This window comes from Muscardinus avellanarius, assembly GCF_963383645.1.
Source record: "Muscardinus avellanarius genome assembly, chromosome: 16".
Taxonomy (NCBI): Eukaryota; Metazoa; Chordata; class Mammalia; order Rodentia; family Gliridae; genus Muscardinus; species Muscardinus avellanarius.
The window spans coordinates 39,968,648-39,990,062 of record NC_137802.1 but is presented as its reverse complement, the minus strand read 5'-3'; the positions used below and the strand labels follow the sequence as shown (position 1 = coordinate 39,990,062).

General features: G+C 43.2%; 1 protein-coding gene across 1 annotated transcript; it reads right to left on the bottom strand.

Annotated features, from left to right (window-relative positions):
- Window positions 1-18,832: 18,832 nt before the first annotated feature.
- On the bottom strand, window positions 18,833-19,114 carry SMIM36 (small integral membrane protein 36; the record flags this gene model as incomplete). Its single annotated transcript, XM_080712321.1, has 1 exon — window positions 18,833-19,114. One exon carries the CDS (start codon window positions 19,112-19,114, stop codon window positions 18,833-18,835), a length of 282 nt encoding a protein of 93 aa, XP_080568447.1.
- Window positions 19,115-21,415: the final 2,301 nt, after the last annotated feature.

Sequence of the window (21,415 nt, the reverse complement as noted above, 5' to 3'; positions counted from 1 at the left end):
AGACACTCCTGATGCTACCATTGGGTAACATGGCAGGTGTGCCTTCAACTCTGTCTACCACGTTACTTCCTGACTGAATCATTGTCACCAATTTTTTACTAACATTTCCTTTGATTATCTGACCCTTCTTTCAGAAGCATGATCTTTGCTATAGAAGCCCCAACCCTCTTCTGAGGCAAGGCAGGTCGGGCACTTCTGGTTCAGCATCATGTACGAGGTAGAACTGGAAGAAACAGGCTGGGATCCCATGCATACCTAGCTATGGTGTTATTTTGGCACTGGCAAAGGTGAAGGGGCCTTAAAATATACACTGGGCTACATAGGTCAAGCAAGTGCAGAAAAAGGGAATGCTTTAAAAAAAGTAATGTTCTTTTGACTCTCAGAAGTTCATTTTAATGCTAAATTTGAATAACCATTTGAATACTAAATGGTTGTGAGCACAAAGAGAATTTCGATTTTTTTTTCTTTTTTAAAATTTTGGCTCTGAGGATTGAACTTAGGGACATTCTAACTCTGAGCTATACCCCAGCCATATTTTATTTTATATTTTTTTAAATTTTGAAATAGAGTCTCATTAAGTTGCTGAGGACCTCACTAAATTGCTGAGGCTGACCTCACACCTATGATCCTCCTATTTCAGTTTCCCAAGTACTGGGATTACAGGTGTACACCATCACACCTGGCTTGGATTTCTTATAAAATGAGATCTGTGGGTGAGAATGGTATTGCAGTTTTAGTAGAGTTAGATGCTTACGTATTTTAGGGTGATTATCTCTCTCTCACTTCTGGTCCCAATCTCAGAAATGCTAAAATAGATTCTTTGCAAACTGGCTCCCACATTTTGAATGTATACTCTAAGCGATTCTGTCTAGCATACTTGTTGGTTGCCCTTTGGAGGATACATTGACTTCCTCCAAACCCACATTTATTTTTTTGGATATAAGTCCTTCAATCCCTCAGGGTAGTGAAGAGGTAGGTACATGCAGGATTTTTTTTTTTCTCTTATTTTTTCTTTTTTCTTTCTTTTTTTTTTTTTTGGTGGTACTAGGAGTGGAACCCAGAGGCTTTCTACCTTTCTACCTCTGGGTTATACTCCCAGATCTATTTTATATTTTATTTGGAAACAGGGTTTCACTAAGTTGCTGAGAGCCTCACTAAGTAGCTGAGGCTGGCTTCGAACCTGTGAGATCCTCTTGTCTCAGCCTCCCAAGTGCAGAGATAATTATCATGTGGGGTAGCACTGCATAGTAGTTATAGGAAGCCTGATTTGTGATCAAGGAACCTCAAACCTGATAATCATTTTCCTTCAATTACCCCATAGGAACTTGGCCTAATTATGTAGTTTTATTCCTCAGAGACAATGTTTGCAGCTTACACTGTTCATAATCATCACAAGGTCTGTATAGAAGTAAGGGCAATGGTCATGATCTCTTATATGCAGTGCTACAAAATTTCATATTGTCTTAGATTTTTCTATGTAAATTATAGATGGTCATACTTTGATTATGTTGAAGTTAACTCTCACACATTACAGTAAAAAAACAGAAGGGAACATGCATTTACATGTATAAACACACACACACACACACACACACACACACACACGCACACACGCACGCACACACACCCCTTAATAGACAAGCCGGTATGGGTGCAAGCCTGTAATCCCAGTACTTGGGAGGCTGAGACAGGAGGGTTGCAGGTTCAAGGCCAGCTTCAGCAATTTAGCTAGCCTCTCAGCAACTTAATGAGACTCTGTTTCAAAACAGAACAAAAAAAATTTAAGAAAAGGGGGGGCAGGAGTATACCTCGGAGGTAGAAAGCCCGAGTTCAATCTCCAGTACCACACACACAGACACACACACAATAAATAATTTATTAAACAGCCAGATCAGGGTCAGGAGATATAGCTCAGTAGCACTTTTCTAGCATGTGTTAGGTCTTGCGTTCAATTTCCAGCACTGCAAAAAAGGAGGAGGAGGAGGAGGAGAAAGTCAACAGCCTGACAGATCAGAGGCAGATGGCAGGAGACTCAAGATCTTTTATGTCTAGGCAGTCTTCTCAGGCCCATACTCGGAGCTTATTATTATTATTATTATTTTGTGGTACTGGGGTTCCTGGAAGCCCTTCTACCTCTGGGCTACACTCCCAGACCTATTTTATTTTTGGAAACAGGGTCTCTTAAGCCAGTGCGGCTGGCTTCGAATCTGCGCAATCCTCCTGTCTCCGCCTCCCAAGTGCTGGGATTACAAGCGTGTGCCACCACGCCCGGCTTTTTTTTTTTTTTTTAACATGTGATCCAACAAAACTTGAATCTAATTTCCAATCACTGGGGAGACTAGAAGCAGCAAACAAACAGAAAAAAGTGGGAGAAAAAAAATGGAGAGATATATTGAGAGCTCCAGAATCTGAAAGCTGAATATCCAACAGCAAGACTGTAAAAAAAAAAAACTTAGACCCTACACCAAGTGGAGCATTCTGGAGCCACCGAGTTTAAGGATCAATATTCCTGTGTGCCTTTGTGGGTCCTGGAAATGCTGCCATGTGGCCAGTGCACTTCCTTCTGTTCTTAAGGATGACTCTGAATCACCCAAAGGCTATATGAAGTTCTGTGTTTAGGAAGCATGGGCTTGGGTATTCTAGCTGAGAAAGACTGATATCTAGAATGTTAAAAATGTTTAGACAAGATTTAGCTTCTGAGAGTCATAGAGTTTGAGAGCTGGAAAACATCTAATCTTAATACAGTATCACGTATGGGGAGGGTATATGACAGTCATCTTCTCCACTGAGTTGACTGAGAAGGGGTGACCATGTGCTACCCCTCGGGTGAAGGAGACGAGCTAGAGGAAGCCTTTCTGTCATCTTAGTCTTGGAGGACTCTCAGAATCCTTTCCAAGTTGCAGAGAAGGAAGTTAGAGGTGAAAGAGGGAATTCACCGATGGCCATGAATAGCACATGTATGTGGTCTATCCTACCTCCTCCTGCCAAGGCTCTTCAACTCCCTACAACTCTCTAGTGCATCCACAGCACAACCTTGCAGTCCCTCTATGGCCCCATTCTGCCCCACTCTCCTGTCCAAATCAATTCCTAGTCTCAGGCTAGCTGCAGTGCCTTCTCTGAACATCCATGGTGGGTACTTCTGCGATCTTTCATTATATACCTCAAGGTCCTTTCTTTCTTTCTTTCTTTCTTTCTTTCTTTCTTTCTTTCTTTCTTCCTTCCTTCCTTCCTTCCTTCCTTCCTTTCCTTCCTTCCTTCCTTTTTTTTTTTTTGGTGGTACTGGGGTTCCTAGAAACCCTTCTACCTCCGGGCTACATTCCTAGACACCTATTTTTTATATTTTTTTTATTTGGAAACAGGGTCTCTTAAGCCAATGAAGCTGGCTTCAAACCTGTGTGATCTTTCTGTATCCACCTCCCAAGCGCGGGGATTACAAGCGCGCACCACCATGCCTGGCCTCGGTATTTCTTTTTATAATATTAGTTCCTCCTCCTCCTCCTCCTCCTCCTCCTCCTCCTCCTCCTCCTCCTCCTCCTCCTTCTTTTTCATGTGTGTGTTACTGGGGATTGAACCCAGGGTCATTCTGCTTCCAAACTATACCCCTAGCCCTTTTTTTTTAAATTTTGAAACAGGGTCTTGTTAAGTTTTTGAGGCTGGCTTCAAATTTGAGATCCTCGTATCTTAGTTTCCTAATAACTGGGATAACAAGCATGAGCCATCATGTCCAGCAATACCTTCCTCTTAACAGCCTATTGAAGCCAGGTGTGGTGGTGCATACCTGCAATCTCAGTACTTGGGAGGCTGAGACAGGAGGATCGCAGGTTTGAGTTTAGCATCAGAAATTTAGTGAGACCCTGTTTCCGAATAAAAAATAAGAAAAAGGGCTGAGGATGTAGCTCGAAGGTAGAATGTCCTTGGGTTCAATCCCCACTACTAAAAAAAGAAAGAGAGGAAAGGAGGGGGCTATAGTTTACTTAAGGAAAGAATCTAGATTTGGTTTATTTCTGTCTTCAATAGCACCTGGGATCCTCACTCACATATAATCGGTGATTGAGAAATGCTTGTTGTATGAATAAACAAACTGAGACAGCCTTTGCAGGTAGCACTACATTGAAGGCCACCTATATTTATCCTTAGCTGCGGTCACTATCACATTGTTGACAGAAAATTAGGAACTCTAGGGGAAATAAGAACTTACTGACACAGGCATCCAGATGGAAAATTAGTACTTTGATTTCTTTTTGCCTTGGGAGAGTAACAGCTTTCCCTCCTCTTCAAATGTGGGGCCTAAGAGTGATGGCCTTCTCAAACGAAGCAAGCCGTTGCCCGTGGTGATGTGACATCGCACCTACAGCCTCAGGGGGCACTTGCCTCACGTTCTTTGGCTCACTGGCTCTTAACAAAAAGTAGTCTAATAGCATCTTACATTTGTGTAATGAGCGGAATTTTCAAAATCCTTTCCCACGCCCATCTCTTCGGGCTGTCCTAACACTCTCAGGGCAGGCAGGACAGATGCGATTCCTAGCTCTTTTTTTTTTTTTTTTTTTGGTGGGGGGTACTGGGTTCCTGGAAACCCTTCTACCTCCGGGCTACACTCCCAGACCCATTTTTATACTTTTTTTAAATTTGGAAACAGGGTCTCTTAAGCCAGCGCGGCTGGCTTTGAACCTGCGCGATCCTCCTGTCTCCGCCTCCCTAGCGCGGGGATTACAAGCGAGCGCCACCGCGCCCGGCCAATTCCTAGCTCTTTAGATGGCAGTCAAGAGCTCACTGAACCCATGAAGGCTGCTTCAGGTTACCCAGGTGGTGGCACGGCCATCGTCAGCGTGCAATGGTTTGGGTAGCACCCGACCCACAGAACATCCAGAGATCACTAAGGCCAGTCTTCCTCACTTGCTTTTCTCTCATCTTTGAGCACCTGCAACTAGCATTGATTTTTATCATTCAAAAAGCATTTCCAGCCTTGGACTATTTTATGTCTATTTTGAGATATAGGGACAGCACAATTATTAATTTGATTAAGCCACTTGTCTAGGATATTGTACCTACATATTTAGACAAGTACTGACTAGAGGTCACTGGGAAGATCTTTTTAAAATAAGATGAAGCTGGTGGATGTAGAGGCGCATATATGTAATCCCAGTATTTGGGAGGCTGAGACAGGAGGTGTGCAGGTTTGAGGACAGCTTCAGCAATGTAGTGAGACTTTCAGTAACCTAGTGAGACACTGTTTCAAAATAAAACAAAATTTAAAAAGGGCAAGGGGTGTACAGAGGTGGACTGCTCCGGGGTTCAATACCCAGTATCACAAAAAATAAAATAGAATAAAATAAAATAGATTAACATTTAAATCAATAGACTCTGAATAAAGCAAATGACCTTGCACAATGTGAGTGGGTCTCATCTGATCAGTTGAAGGCCTCAGGATAAACAGATTCATGTTCTGCTCAATCAGAGAATTTTATTATCCTCAGGCTGAAGCTGTAACTTTCATTTGGGTTTTAAGTCTGCCTGCCTGCCCTGCAGATATCAGACATGCCAGCCTCCACAATTAGGTGAGCCAAATTCTAAAAATAAACTACTTATTCTCTCTATATATGCATAATTCTATCAGTTCTGTTTCTCTGGAGAGACTCAACTAATACAGACAGACAGCTCCAAATTTATGAGTATAATTCATTTTATAGATGTATTTAAATTGAACATGTAAGAGCTCCTGAATTCACAATAATACTAAATGTTTGTGTGTGTGTGGAGTATTGGGAATCCATCAAACTCAAGGACATGCTACATCCCTAGCTCTTTTTAGTTTTTAATTTAAAACAGTCTCACTAAGTTGCCATGGCTGGCCGCAAACCAGGGGCCACTGAACCTGACTCTAAACACTGTGTGTGTGTGTGTGTGTGTGTGTGTGTGTGTGTGTGTGTGTAGCACTGGGGATTGATCCCAGGGGCACTCTACCTCCAAGCTACACCCCTAGACCTATTTCTTAACTCTTTATTTTGATACAGAGTCTCCCTAGGTTAATGAGAGTCTCACTACTTGAGGCTGTCCTCGAACTTGTGATCCTTCTGTCTTAGCCTCCCAAGTACTGTGATTACAAGTCTGTGCCACCATGCCTGACAGACTTTAATTTTTTTTTTTTTAAGAAAGAGCCAGGCATGTGGTGCACGCTTGTAATCTCAGCATTTGGGAGGCTGAGACAGGAGGTTTGTGGTTCATGGAGAGCCTTAGCTACTTAGTGAGGCCGTTTGCAACTCAGTGAGACCCTGTTTCAAAATAAAGAATAAAAAATAGGGCTGAGGATGTAGCTTGGAGGTAGAATGCCCCTGGGTTCCATCTCTAGTAACATACACACACACACACACACACACACACACACACACACACGAAAAAAAGAGAGAAATTGCCCCATGAAAAAAAAGCAAAAAAAAAAAAAAAAAAAAGAAAGAAAGCCAACCAACCAACCAACAAAAAACTTCCAATAAACTGACACTATCCAAAGTAACTAAAAAGCTTCAATTCTCTATTCTGAAAGTGACCATTGAAAGAAAAGAGTTAAACATTTATTCTGTCCTTCCTATATAAAGTGCAGCTGCCGGACAACCAATCTATAACTGATGACAGAAAGTCCTCCATGACAAAAGAATTCCATCCCATAAACGGGGAAACAGATGGTACACTTAGAATTATGTTGTAGTCTTTGATAATTTATTTCAGCAATGTTCAAGAATGGACGAAACCATGCGTTGGAGGACGGATGAAGAATTCTACAGTGATCGTGCTCATCAATTTGTATCACTTAGAGAGGAACAACCAGAGACTGTAATGTCCCTCCCGTCATGGCCTCTGCTCCCAAGGAGCTTATGCTACAGTTGGGGAAGAGAAGCTAGACACGGGATTCTAGGTCCTTATGGTGTTTAGGACAGGCTGCTGTGGGCTCACAGAGCAGGGTTCCTCAACCCAGAGTGGTGCGGGAGTTAGGGGGAGGGGACAGATGCAGCGAGAAGAAGGATCTCAGCTGGGCATGGTGGCCCATGCTTGTAATCTCAGCACTTGAGAGGCTGAGACTGGAGGATCTCAGGTTTAAGTCAGCCTTAGCAACTTAGCGAGACCCTATCTCAAAATAAAATAAAGAGCTAGGAGTGTAAAATAAAAGAGAGCTAGGAGTGTAGCGCAGAGAAGAAATTTTCAGAGGCTAAGAAAGGGGAGTCTATCTAAAGAAACCCCCAGTAAGAACTGAGGCTAAACCCTGATGGCAGTGTGGAGGAGCAGCAAGAACCAAGGGAGGCCCCTCTGTGGGCAGAGGGGCCGGGCCAGTGCTGTGGGTGATGGGCAGTTGGGCTCCCTGGGGGCTTTTCACTCTTCCCTCAAGGGCTATCACCTGTGGGAGCCAAGGCAACACCAGAGAAACAAGAAGGCAGCATAAGTAAAATTTCTGGTTCTCATCTTCCTTGAGAATTAGAAGAGGCAAAGCTGAGATTCCTTGCAGCTGACTGAGGAGTGCCAGCAGCCTTTGCCCCACTGTGGCAAATGGCTGGAAGGAGCCTAAAGATCATCTGGATTCTGGACAGCTGGAAAGTTCTGAGAACCCCAGAGACAGGGGAATTCGTAGCTGTGCTAATCTCTCCTGACCTTATCCTTTCTTGGAACTTTCCTGGGGTTGGCTGCACTGATGTGACCTGATTTTGCTTATCTATCTTATTCCTTCTTCTGGCATTTGACCATATCTAGTATTCAGTGTTCTGAGTCAGTCCAGGACGCTAGTCCGATGTCTGCTGAGACTGCAGTAGAGACTGAAAAAAAAGTGCCCACTTTCTTCCCTAGAGGCTGGAGGACTTGCCTTTCCTCTGCCCTAACAGCAGCCAGTGGACGTGGGGGCTGCATTATGAAATGCTCCCCTTAAAGGCACTTTGCCCCTCTGCTAAGCACTTACACAAGTAGTAGAGATTCATTATAGAAGGTACAATTGGAAATTGTGCCTAATAAAGAAGAAAAGTCTCACAGTTGCCCAGAGCCCAATGTTGTGCATGCAGTTTTAGTGCATGGGTTTTTAGAATTCATAAATATGCATATGGATTTGATACTTTGTGTACTGTCATGGGATCATATTGTACAGGCTATTTGGAAATTAGCTTCTTCCCTTAATAGTCTGTAATTAGCATATTATAATTTTCATCAATTCATTGCTACAATAAATGCATTTTATTCCAATGTAAAGATGCACAATAATTTATTAAACTATTGGTTTTTTGGTACTTGGGGTCGAACCCAGGTATATTCTACTTTTGAGCAATACTCTCAGCACTTTTTACTGTTTATTTTAAAACAAGGTCCCACTAAGTTGTTGTGGGTCTTGCTAAATTGCTGAGGATGATATGAACCTATGATCTTCCTTTCTCAGCCTCTCAAGTACTAAGATTAGAAGCATGTGCCACCACACCTGGCTAAACTAAGCCATACCATTTTTGAGCATTTATCTTGTTACTAATGTTTTATTCTTTATTTATTTTACATACTTTATATATATTTGAATTTTTTGTAGGAGAAATTTTTGAAACTGGACTTGAAAGACCAAATGTTTTTATTTATTTATTTATTTATTTATTTATTTATTTATTTATTTTTGCAGTACTGGGGACGGAACCCAGGGGCATTCTACCTCTGAGCTACACCCCCAGCTCTACTTTTTATTCTTTATTTTGAAACAGGGTCTCACTGAATTGCAAAGGGCCTCACTAAGTAACTGAGGTGGTTCCTCTCTCTCTCCCTCTTTCTCTCTCTCTCACACACACGCTGTCAATTGCCCTATAAATAACTTGTATGAATGTATATGATCAGCAACAGCAGAGAAATACTAATTTTTCTCCACCATTGTGATCATTGTCTTTACTTCTACCACCACCATCATCACCATCACCATAACCATCACCACCATCATCACCATCACCATGATCATCACCACTATCATCACCATCACCACCATCATCACCATCACCATGATCATCACCACCATCATCACCATCACCACCATCATCACCACCATCATCACCATCACCATCACTACCATCATCGCCACCACCATCACCACCACCATCACCACCATCAGCACCATCACCACCATCATCACCATCACCACCATCATCACCATCACCATCATCACCATCACCATCACCATATCATCATCACCATCACCATCACTACCATCATCACCACCACCATCACCACCATCATCACCACCACCATCACCACCATCAGCACCATCACCACCATTATCACCATCACCACCATCATCACCATCACCACCATCATCACCATCACCATCACCACCATCATCACCATCATCATCACCATCGTGAACATAGCTAATATATACTGAACCCTTGGTAGGTTCCTGGCAAAGGTCTAAGTATTTCATTCATAGCAACTTACTTAATTATCACAACAACTCTGTGGTAGATACTATGATTATCAGAATGTATATCCGGGAAGTGTAATGCATGATTATACTTCAAAAACAAGAATATATAAATAAAAAGTAAAACTAAATGTTATTTCCTTCATCTTTAAATTCCACTTTAACAGTAGCCACTGTTAAGATATTTGTTGGTATTTTTCTAGGCATATAAAAATATATAACTGTGTGAATATACTTTAAAATAAACAGCTGGACATGGTGGTGCATACTTGTAATCCCAGCATTTGGGAGGCTAAGACAGGAGGATCATGGTTCGCAGACAGCCTCAGCTACTTAGTGAGCCCCTTTGCAATGTATGAATGTACCATATTGGTTCGTCTGTCTTACTCACCTCCCAACCAGGTTGTACATTTTGTAAAACTATAGCATAACTGTATGGTCTGAATTCATAACGAGTGAACACTGATTGAAAAAATTGTTTTCTACTGAATGTCTATTTTCTCTGAAAGACCATGTATACTAAAAGTAATTACCAATTTGAGAAAAGCTACCTCCAGAAAGTTATAAATCTCTAATAAATTGATGCTATTAATTAGTTTAATGCCATTAGCAACTGACTGCAATTGGGTTGAGGATCCCGAGAAATCTAATTGATGCATATTTTTGTGAGAGCCATAATATCTTTGGAGCTTATCAAATGGTTACATCATCAAAAACATCTTAAGTATGAGCGGAAAATCACTAGAAGACTCTTGGGAGATGGGTTGTGGCATAAGATCTCAGGCAGGGGATGTTTTCTTTCTCTTTGCAGTTCCATGAGAGGTTGGAACAGGTGGGCCATGAGTTCTGTTTCTGGCTTTGACATCCCATGAAATTCCAAGCCAGTGCAAAATCCACCTCTGTGAGCAGGAATGGGCATGGCAGCTTTTGTTCCTTAAAGAATAATTTTAACTCTTGGTTTGCACACTTGACATTTTTTGAGATGGAAAAATACATAAAGGAGAACATATGATACGGTCTCAGAATGAGTGAGAAATGAGCCAAATCTGCCGTCTGGCTTCCCAGAAATGGCGCAGGAGAAAATTGGGCTTTGCTATTCATTCCCTCCTACTTCAACACCTTCCAAACAGATTTCAACCATCACTTGGAGGACTCTGTGACGAGGACCCAGGGAGAAGCCAGGTAGGGTCAGATGTACATTCACTGCTTCTATGTAGAAAGCGAAATAAAAATGGTGCTAACTTGTACATACCCACTGATTACAATTATGCAAAATATATCTAAAGAGTGTCAGAAAGAAGCAACAGAATAGTATAGTACAATTTGGGTAAATGAATTATGGGACATTTCTATTTTCTTCCTTATTTTTTGCTGCAGTTTTTTTTCCCCTCAAAGTTTCCCAAATGAATAATGACTTCTTTTATAATCAGAAAAAGGCAATTGGAAAATATCTTTACATATTAGTAAAAATAAGCAAGCAATGACATTACACACTACTGGAGATCACGGACATCATTATCTCTTTCTTTTCCTTTTCCTTGCTTTTTCAAGATTACCTTAACAGATGTGTCCTAATTTTAGAGAGAAAACAACCCTATTAGAGCAGTTGCTCATTTCAAATTCATTTGCTCCCTTTTCCTAATAGAACCTTGATTTTGTTGAGACTGTCAGTGCTCCCAACAACCATAACAGAAAATCTGCATCTTTTGTTTTCCTTTTTGTTTTTTATTTCTGAATAGAAGTAGAGAGAATATTACATTCTAGCCAATGAAATATGAGTAGTCAGTCAACTCAACTGGCAGGCACCTCTTTGCTTCACCTCCTTTTTTCCCTGCCTGAAATTTAGCTACAGTAAGTTAGCTACAGTAGCCAACTGGTAATAAGATGACAAAGGCTGAGGTAAAACTGGGATCTTGGGACATCTTGGAGGCTCCATATCTGGCTGAACCATGTTGCTCCCAACATAGGGTTGCAGGAGGACATACTCCCCCATCACGTTTCAGCCACTGTAGTCCGGTTCTTAGCCAAGCACAATTCCTCCCTTCCTTCCTTCCTTCCTTCCAGTACTGGGGATTGAACCCAGGGACATTCTACCTCCAAGCTACACCCCCAGCCCTATTTTTTTTATTCTGTATTTGGAAACAGGATCTCACTAAGTTGAGGAGAACCTCACTAAGTGGCTGAGGCTGGCTGCGAACCTGCAATCCTCCTGTCTCAGCCTCCCAAGTACGGGGATGATAAGAGTGCATCACCACGCCCGGCTTCACAATTTCTAACTAATATACCCACTTAACAACAACAATAATTTGCAAACTTTTAATTCTTAACCACCTTAAAAGAGCTTTAGGGGTGCCGAGTATGATTGCAGGTTCATGGCCAGCCTCAGCTACTTAGCAAGACCCTGTTTCAAAACAAAACAATCTTGAACCAGGAGTGGTGGTGAACGCTTGTTATTCCAGTACTTGGGAGGCTGAGACAGGAGGATTTCTGGTTTGCTGCTGGCCTCAGCCACTTAGGGGGGCCCTCCAAAACTTGGTGAGACCCTGTTTCCAAATAAAGAATAAAATATAGGTTCCATTCCCAGTATCACACACACACACACACACAAAAATTTTTAATTTCAAAATCAGGCTGGGGGTGTAGCTTAGAAGTAGAATGCCTCTGGGTTCAGTTCCCAGTACAAAAACAAACAAACAAACAAACAAACAAATATGTAAATAAATAAATTGGTTTTAGAGCAATGAAATTAAAATTGAGCAATTCAAATTAAGTTAGGATGGAAATAAAAGGCAATATTCTATTAAATAGTAAGGACTGTCTCTGAAGCTCCAATGAACCTAATCTGTTTCACATTGTCAACGTTCCATGCATGGGAGTGACTTCATTAATTTTACACCTGGGGACAATAAGCGTGTTAATACAGGCCAGCAACTGGGAAATCAATGCACGACCATATGCCCGGATTGAGACCATTTGTCACGGTGTATGTTCCTTCCAAAAGAGTGCAGCACAGATCTCAACTTGAAGAAGCACCAACGTGGGTATAGTTACTTGAAATGTCAGGAAGAAAACACGTGGACAAACTGCGCGCGCGCGCGCGCGCGTGTGTGTGTGTGTGTGTGTGTGTGTGTGTGTGTGCGTTCGTGCGTGTGTGTGTGTGTATCCTTTATGCTGCCTGCTGCTGTCTTCTGATCAACAACAATGCCACAGCCAGAGGCAGCTTTTCAGGGAAAATCCTCCTGTTGCTAGTGGTGGCTTCATTCTAGAAGGTCGGCAAGAGAGAAAAGGTCCAAGTGAGGGAAGGAGAGAGATGCAGGATCAAAGGTGCAGAACTGGCAGGGATTTGGGAGGCTGCTGAAGACTCCCAGTCCTTTATGCAGGTGAGCAGGTGAGGTCTGCTGCCTGCCAGGGAAATAAACGGGAAAGCAACAGTCCGAGGAAGTTGCCCCAAGGCATACTTTATTGATTCATTTCTCAGTTCTTCCTTTTCCAGTCCCCAGTAGAGGGTCAAATGTCAGTTCTCCCCCTGCTTCTCTTGTGCCTCATTCATTGCAAAACTAAGCTACATCGAAGTATTCCAACTTCCTGCAGACTGTGTCTAGCAGTGGTTTGTTTCTATAAGGAAGCAATATTTGGTCTGCAATATATGTGAAAGAGTTTGCTTTTTCCAATGAGAAGTACAGCCCTCACCAAAAGACAGAGGATCCCTGATGTGTTTGGTCCTTTACTGGGTGCTGCGGGGGAATTGAAACAGATACACAAGACACTCAGTCTTTTGCTTGTGGTATTTAAGAACTAGCCAGCAAAGAGAACACAAAGGAAATGAGTAGGAACAACAAACTAAAAGAACTTGCCTTTGCATGTAAACAACAACAACAACAACAACAACAACAACAACAACAACAACCTCATTCAGGAATTGGGCAAAACATCCTTAGCAATCCTGAGACTAGATGGGGAAGGTTGGAAGTAGATTCCTCCCTTGCACAAAGACAAAATCAGAGGTAATATGATAGAGTAGTACAAGGTCTCCAAAGTTGGGCATACAAAAAGATTAATGCAATGTGGCTATAACTTAAAAGTATATGCATGTATGTCTATATAATATATAGAAGACTATGAAAATGAATATTTATTTAAGTATACATCCACAAGGGTGAGTATTAAAATTTTCTTCACCTATGGGAATGCATGCTCAAAGGTGTTTTGAGGTCACTAGTTCATAGAACGAGCATTAGAGTCCTAGTTGCTTAAAATATATGAAACTAGGAAAATGCTATTACCTCGCAGGGTTGTAGTGAGGATTTAGAGAATGTGTACAAAACACTGTTTTTATTTTTATTTTAAAATATAGTCTTAGTAAGTTGCTGAAGTTCTCCCTACATTGTTAAGGCTGGCTTCAAACCCGTGATCATCCTAACTCAGCCTCCCAAGTCCTGGGGTTATAGGCATGTGCCACCATACCTGGCACTTAGTATAGGTTCTCTTTAATATGGTTTCCCTTGATAAGTAAGCTTCATGGGGACAGAGCTCATGTCTGTTGGGAACAGTGATGCATCCCCTGAGCCTGGTGCTGAGTGAGAAAAAGTTGGTGCTTTATAAACATTTGTCAGCTAGCTGGGTGGCCTGTGTCCATGTTAACTATATTTCCAACTGTCCCTGTGCTATACAAGGGGCAAAATGGAAGTACACAGAACAAAGAATGACATCATGATGGGAATAACCTTAAACCTACCTTCTGTATACACACAGGTAAATCATTCATAAGCGTAGATAATTTATTATTAGTAACAAGTGATTTGTGTTTGCCACACAACTGATGGTGATTCACCAGTCTGCTGTGACTCTGGTTTCTAACCACACTTTATCACAGCGTGTTATCTGATATGATTGGATTCTTTCATGAGCCAAATCACTGTATAAACAAATCATTATACAAACCACTGTATAAACAGTGCTTCTTTATAAAGCAAAAACAAAAGTGTAAAGTTCAATACAAGAGAAGATCTAGGCTAAATATAGTGATTTTTTTTTGTAGTATTGGAGATTGGCCCAGAAGCGTTCTACCCCTGAGCTACACCCCAGCCATCTTTATTTTTATTTTTAAATTTTAAAACAGGCTCTCAACCAGGTGTGCATGTGTGATCCCAGTACTTGGGAGGCTGAGACAGGAGGATCACAGGTTTGCTGCCAGCCTTAGCAACTTAGTGAGGCTCTCAGCAACTTGGTGAGATGCTGTTTCAAAATAAAATAGAAATATAGGGCTTGGAGGTAGAATGCCTCTGGGTTTAATATCTAGTATCACAAACAAAGCAAAAACAAACCAGCAAGACAAAACTCCCCAGGATCTTGCTAAATTGCTGAGGGCCTTGATAAATTGCTAAAGCTGACTTCCAACCTGGACTCCTTCTGTCTCAGCCTCCCAAGTATTAGAATTCTAGGTGTGCATCAACAAACCCAGCTCAGGAAGACTTTGGTGCTGAGAGATGGTGATCCAGTCTTGTTGTCCTAAAGAAGTCCCTTGCTTTCTTCTCTGCAGCTTCTGGTTTTCCTCTTGAGCCATGAATGATGATTAACTGAATATACACCCACCTCCAATTTTATCTTCGTCTTCCCAAGGCAAAGAGCTTTTTACTGATAAACCTCTATGATAAGAAAGTCCTTATCTATTTGATAGGTTGGCTCCCCTCCCCCCACGTGATCCCTTGGTGGGGACAGGAGGCGGAACCCCGGAAGCCAGAAGCGGGAGACTCCAGGTGTCACAAGACTCCAAACATCGCGAGGCAGACTCCAGAGGTCGCGAGACTACAGGTGTGCCGAGAGCATCTGCATGCCTATAAAACATCTGTGCTTCTGCTCCACCAGGTGACTCAGCTGGCCAATTAGGACTATGCTCGACTCTCCAGACACAGGGCTTATTGGTCCCTTCCCCCACGGCCTGCTGACTCCCCGAGTGTGCCGGTCCGAATAAAGTAGCAGCTTTTGACAACCTGGCTGGTATTTTACCTCCTTTGCGACTCCCTAGCTCCATTTTTAACATTTCACAATTCTGACCAACACTGTAGATTTCAAATTCCACCATCACATCTCCACTGAGCTGCTCTTGGGCACTTTGAAGTCCTCTCTTTGAGCAATGCGCTTCTCTCCCCCTTTGGCATTTTGTGGCCCAAGCCCAGGCCTCCATCTTTTAGGTATCTGTGTATCGTCTGCCCGAGAGCTTCAGGGTGAAGTCGAGGCTGCCAGGCTGGAGATGTGTGACACGGTGAACCAGCAGCTCCCACCATATGGTTGCAGTTTAATTAAGTAATGGGTGACTGCAGAGAAGCCTCGAGCAAAGTAAACAAATAAAGAAATAAACAATAAATAAATACGTGCAAGTCGGGCATGGTGGCGCACGCCTGGAATTCCAATACTTGGGAGGCCGAGACAGGTGGATTGAAGGTTCAAGGACAGCTTCAGCAATTACAGCGAGAGAGACACTCGGTAAATTAGTGAGACCCTGTTTCAAAGTAAAAAAGAATCTCTCTTGCTTATGAAATAGCTAAGATCTTTTGTAATCTTGCTGCTGCAAAGCCCTTATCTGGAACAGACAGCACAAGGTTAAAGTTCAAAGGAAGTGTCACACATGAGGAGGTAATAAATGCCGTCTTACTTTCCGTATCTCCACCTACGCTGGTGTTCTTAGGCGTGACTAAGAAGCTGGTCCTGACACCCTTGAGGAATACAGGCCTCTGTCCACTGCCCTCCACTTCTCGGGGGTGTTTGCTGTGTTACTCCAAACACAAAAATAAAGGCAGAGAGTGATCACACCATGTGCCATTCTACGTCCATCTTGAGGAATCACTCTGTGATTCTGAGTGGATTCTGGGCAGCTCTGGAATCACGGGGTAGATTCAGAAGTGAGCCAGGATCCCGGGGGTGTACTAACCCCATCCTGTCAGCCTTAGAGTCCATGCGTGAAATCTAGAATTCTCTTGTCTTTAAGATCAGAGTACTTGTTTCTGTCTCCATACATTTTTAGGAAAATTAAATAAAGTATCTAATACTCATGTGCTGGGTTTTTAAGGATGTATGGAGGTTATTTATTTAATTATTATTCTATTTTTGCAGTACCCAGGATGGAACTCAGGGATATCCTACCTCCGAGCTACACCCCCAGCCCTATTTTTTTTATTATTTTTATTTGGAAACAGGGTCTCACTGAGTTGCAAAGGGCCTCACTAAGTAGTAGCTGAGGACATCTTCAAACCACGATCCTCCTGTCTTAGTCTCTCAAATGCGGGGATAACAAGCATGTGCCACCATGCTCAGCTCTATAGAGCTTTTAAAAAAAATTTTTTTCCCCCAATGTGGTGATGTATATCTGTAATCCCAGTGCTTTGGAGGCTTAGACTGGAGGATTTCAGGTTCGAGGAGTGTCTCAGCAACCTAGTTAGGACCTGTTTCAAAAAAAAAAAAAAATGGAGCTGGTGGTATAGTTCAGAGGTAGAACATCCCTGAGTTCAATATTCAGTACAACAACAACCAATGTATTTTTTAAATGGGTGCAGTACGATTATATTTATAATAGCGGGATTCAGTGTTACACAGAGTTCTGGGTTTTTTTTTTCTTCAACCAAATAGTTTTGCACTTGAGCTCCATAATATCTTTTCTTTGTGACTTATCCTTTGTCCCAAGACCTAACTCAGCATTGTGTCACTGCTTATAGAAGCACGTAACCCTAGGGAGGCTCGTAGTACTAGGCATCCCATTTCGTGGCTTAATTATTCCCTCGAGACACTGAATTGGTTTGTTAGCGCTGCCCTAACAAAATAGCTTAAATGGCAGATATTACTGCCTCGCAGTCCTGGAGGTGAGAAGTCCAAGATGGAGACATGGCAGGGGCCGCTCCCTCCCAGGGCACCAGGCAGGATCTGTCCCAGGCCTCTCTCCCACCTTCTGGTTTTCTGGTTTGTGGTCACATAACTCTAGTCTGCACACTGTGTTCTCCCTGAATGCAGGTTTGTGGCCAAATTTCCCCCTTTTTATTAGGACACCGGTCATACAGGATGAGGGGCCCACCCTGCTCCAGTATGACCTTTTCTTAACGAATCATAGAAGCAATGGCCCTATTTCAAAACAAGGTCACATTCCGAGGTGCTGTGCTTATGGACTTCAGTATATGGTGGTAGTGGTGGTGGGGGGAAGATGTAAAAATTTAGCTCATAACAGATACTTTTTTTTCTTTCCATTTTCTATGACATGTAGCAGCTCTCCAACCTTTTGTCCCTCCCCCTGAAAACTCCCATAAATGAGCCTAAACTAGCCTGAGCCATCAAAGGGTGAGGTCTCTACTTATTTCCTTTTTTTTTTTTCCCCTGCTGGTATAATACTAGTGGCTTTCATTTTATTGAAATCCTACTGTATGTCAGGCACTCTACATAGGTCATTTCAATCTCACTGACATTAACATGTTGTGCCACCTGGATGAGAAAGAAGTGGGGACAGGAATAATGCCTGTGGTCATCACAGTAGCCAAGGCTGTGTGTCTCAGTGTGGGAGGCTGAGACAGGAGGAGCCCAGGTTCAGGGCCAGCCTCAGCAACTTAGCAAGATCCTTGATCCTTATTAATTCAGAGAGACCCTGTTTCAAAGTAATAAGTAAAAAAGGCTGGGAGTGTAGCTCAGAGGTAGAATGCCCTTGGTTTGATCCCCAGTACAAGGGGAAGAAAATGTAAAAAAGCTCCTATAGCTTGGAGGTTGTATTGCTAGGCCCAGGCACGGAGAGGGAACCTAACTTAGCCATGACCACACAGCTGGTAGGTGGAGGAGGCAGGGTTTGAACCCAGGCCCCAAGCTTGGCCATTTTAATTGTATACTCTGCAATGATTGTGTTTGCTATGCCCACTCATTGTTACCACGTGAAGAGCTGGTGTGCATAGAAATAATAATAATTGAGAGTCTGGATTAGTTCAATGTGGTTGCCTTGCAAGTAAAGGATCTGGAAAGTACAGGGCAGATTTGAAGTCATGCCATTCTTTCTTTCTCTCTCTCTCTCTCTCTCTCTCTCTCTCTCTCTCTCTCACACACACACACACACACACACACACACACACACACACACACACACACTATTGCACTCTCTTTTTCTAACTTTGTCTCAAAAGCCAATGTCTCCTATGCACGGAGGAAGCAAATTCATATACAATCATAGTACCCACATTTTGCATTTGGAGCCTTCAAGGAAGACCACTTTTGACATCTTACCTTCAATGAATGTTTTATCCACAGACAGGCCGAGCAGAAAGCGAGAAAGAGCTGCAGCTTCCTCAGCCAAGCAGAGCCTGTGCACCGAGAGCGCTGGAGCCACCATAGGGACCAGTCTGTTTTCTATTGGAAGTCCAGTGGCCCCTCCACAGCGCCCCATGTCCAGCCTCACACCACAGTGCTTTTCTTCCCCAGTGGAGCAGGCTCTTTGAAGTGAAGGCCGGGCCCCCGGGCCCAGTGGGCCCCAGGAGCACTTGGCTGCATCACCACGAGGCGGATGGAGGGCTGGGCGTCCAGCGTGGCCTCGGGAGCGTACTCCTTACTGGGGTCCTTGCCCTGGCAGTCATACAACACGCAGGAGATGAGGAACACCAGGAGCAGGATGACGTAGCTCACGACCAGGATGATCAGGTTCAAGGTGACGGGGTCGATCTCCAAGTAGAACTCCATCTTCTCTCCCACGGTGGGGAGGTGGGCCTAGAGAAAGGCATTTGAGGCCAGTCTGGGCATTGCAGGGAGCAAACTGTAGCTCATCAGAATAGCTACGTTGGTTCTGGAATAAAAACACAGTAATCCCCAATGCTCTGGGAAACCTTGGGGATCAAGGCTGCTCGGTTTAATAACTTAAGCTCTTGCCGTTAATACCCCGGCCACTCGAACACAGCAGCCGATTCTCATCAGTTCACTTCCACGGAGAGAGAAAGGATGGTTCCTGTGTTATTGAATTCTGGTGCGTAAGTGGTGGCCTCCTAATTCTTCATCCAAATGGAAGTTTGGTGAGCAAAAATGCTGTTAATAAGCATGCCGAGACAAAAGTTCAAAACCTGATTGTCCTGCACAGATTGTGAAGTCTTGTTTTCTTTTCTCTAGGGACTTCAATGCCAGGTATGGAGTGATTTGAGATATCAGGCCAGTGGTTTTTGGGAGTGGATGTGTTTCTTTAACAAAAGCAAGTGACTAGCACCTGGTTATTTCCTTGTTATTTTCATATTCTCTCATTTTTTTTTTCAAACTCATGAATTTGCTGGGCGTGGTGGCGCATGCTTATAATCCCCACGCTTGGGAGGCTGAGACAGGAGGATTGCGCAGGTTCGAAGCCAGCCCCAGCTACTTAGTGAGGCTCTCAGCAACTTAGTGAGACCCTGTTTCCAAATAAAAATATAAAATAGGTCTGGGAGTATAGCCCAGAGGTAGAAGGCCTCTGGGTTCCACCCCCAGTACCACCAAAACAAAACAAAAAGCAAAACAAAAAACAAAAACCCATGAATTAAAAAATACTTTGGGATCACTGTGTTTCAAAGTAGCAGGAAATAGGGGGGGGGGTGTGCCACAGTGTGGGACACACACACGTATATGCACACATGCATATACACACCTTTCAAAAGGAGCAACATTCAAACCATGACTTAAAGGATAAGCAGGATCTAGGTGAGACCAGGCAGGGAAGATTCTTCTAGCCACAGAGAATAACATATGTGAGCAGAAAAGGCTGGGAAGACACAAGAGCCGCAGGCATGGGTCAGACCACTCAGGACCCTGAGCCTTGCCCAGGACCTCAGGCTGCACCCAAAGCAATGGGAGGCCATTAAAAAGATTTCAGCAGGGAAGTGTTGAAGATAAATTTACATTTTAATGAGAACACTGTGGCTGCTCAGCTAATGCAGGAAGACACCCAAATTACAAGAAAGATCAGATGCAGATTAGAATATATTCTTCTCTTGAAAAAAATATCTCCTCACACCAGGCTCAGTGGCTCATGCTTGTAATCCCAGCATTTGGGAGGTTGAGACAGGAGGAGTGCGGTTCGCAGACAGCCTCAGCTACTTAGCGGGACCCTTCGCAACTCAGTGAGACCCTGTTTCAAAAATGAAAAACGCTAAAAAAATAGGGCAGGGGGTGTAGTTCAGAGGAACAATGTTCCTGGGTTCTATCCCCAGTACCACAAAAAAGAAAAAAAAAATCTTCCCTGTCTCAGGTGAAGCCCTGTCCCAGTAGTCTAGCCTAGTGCCAGTGCCACAGGAACCCAGGCTCAGAAGGGACCATGCATAATTCAATGCTCTGCTAATGCCATCTTGCAATTTTTAAATTTAGTTTTTAAATTTTGCATTGGGCCCCTCATATTAGATATCTGGCTTGGTCTCATGTTTATGTTTTTGGCCAGATAAGGCATCAGTCGCCATTTCTCCAATAGTTAATGGGATTCTTTTGGTACTCCTAAAGGTCAGTGCTCCCAGCAGTTGGTAGGTTGAAAACTGATAAGTTTTAGAGGGATAGCAGCTTCCTATCCAGTTCTGTTATGCCCAGTTTCCATGGGAATCTGATAGTCCAGGGATGCTGTAGAAAGGAGTTCTTATTTGTTTGTTCCTGATTCTGTGATTCTGGATTAACAAGAAAACAAGTGGTCCTCACATGCCCTGGGTTTAGGGCCAGCCTTACTGGAATCCATGGAGCCGCTTCTTCTTCTTTCTTCTCCTTCTCCTTCTCCTTCTCCTTCTCCTTCTCCTTCTCCTTCTCCTTCTTCCTCTTCCTCTTCCTCTTCCTCTTTCCCTCCTCCTCCTCCTTCCTCTTCCTCCTCCTCCTCCTCCTCCTCCTCCTCTTCTTGTTCTTGTTCTTGTTCTCCTCCTCCTCCTCCTCCTCCTCCTCCTCCTCCTCCTCCTCCTCCTTCTCCTTCTTCTTCTGTACTGAGGATGAAACCCAGGGGCCTTCTACCTCCTCTGGGCTACACTCCCAGTCATATTTTATATTTTGTTT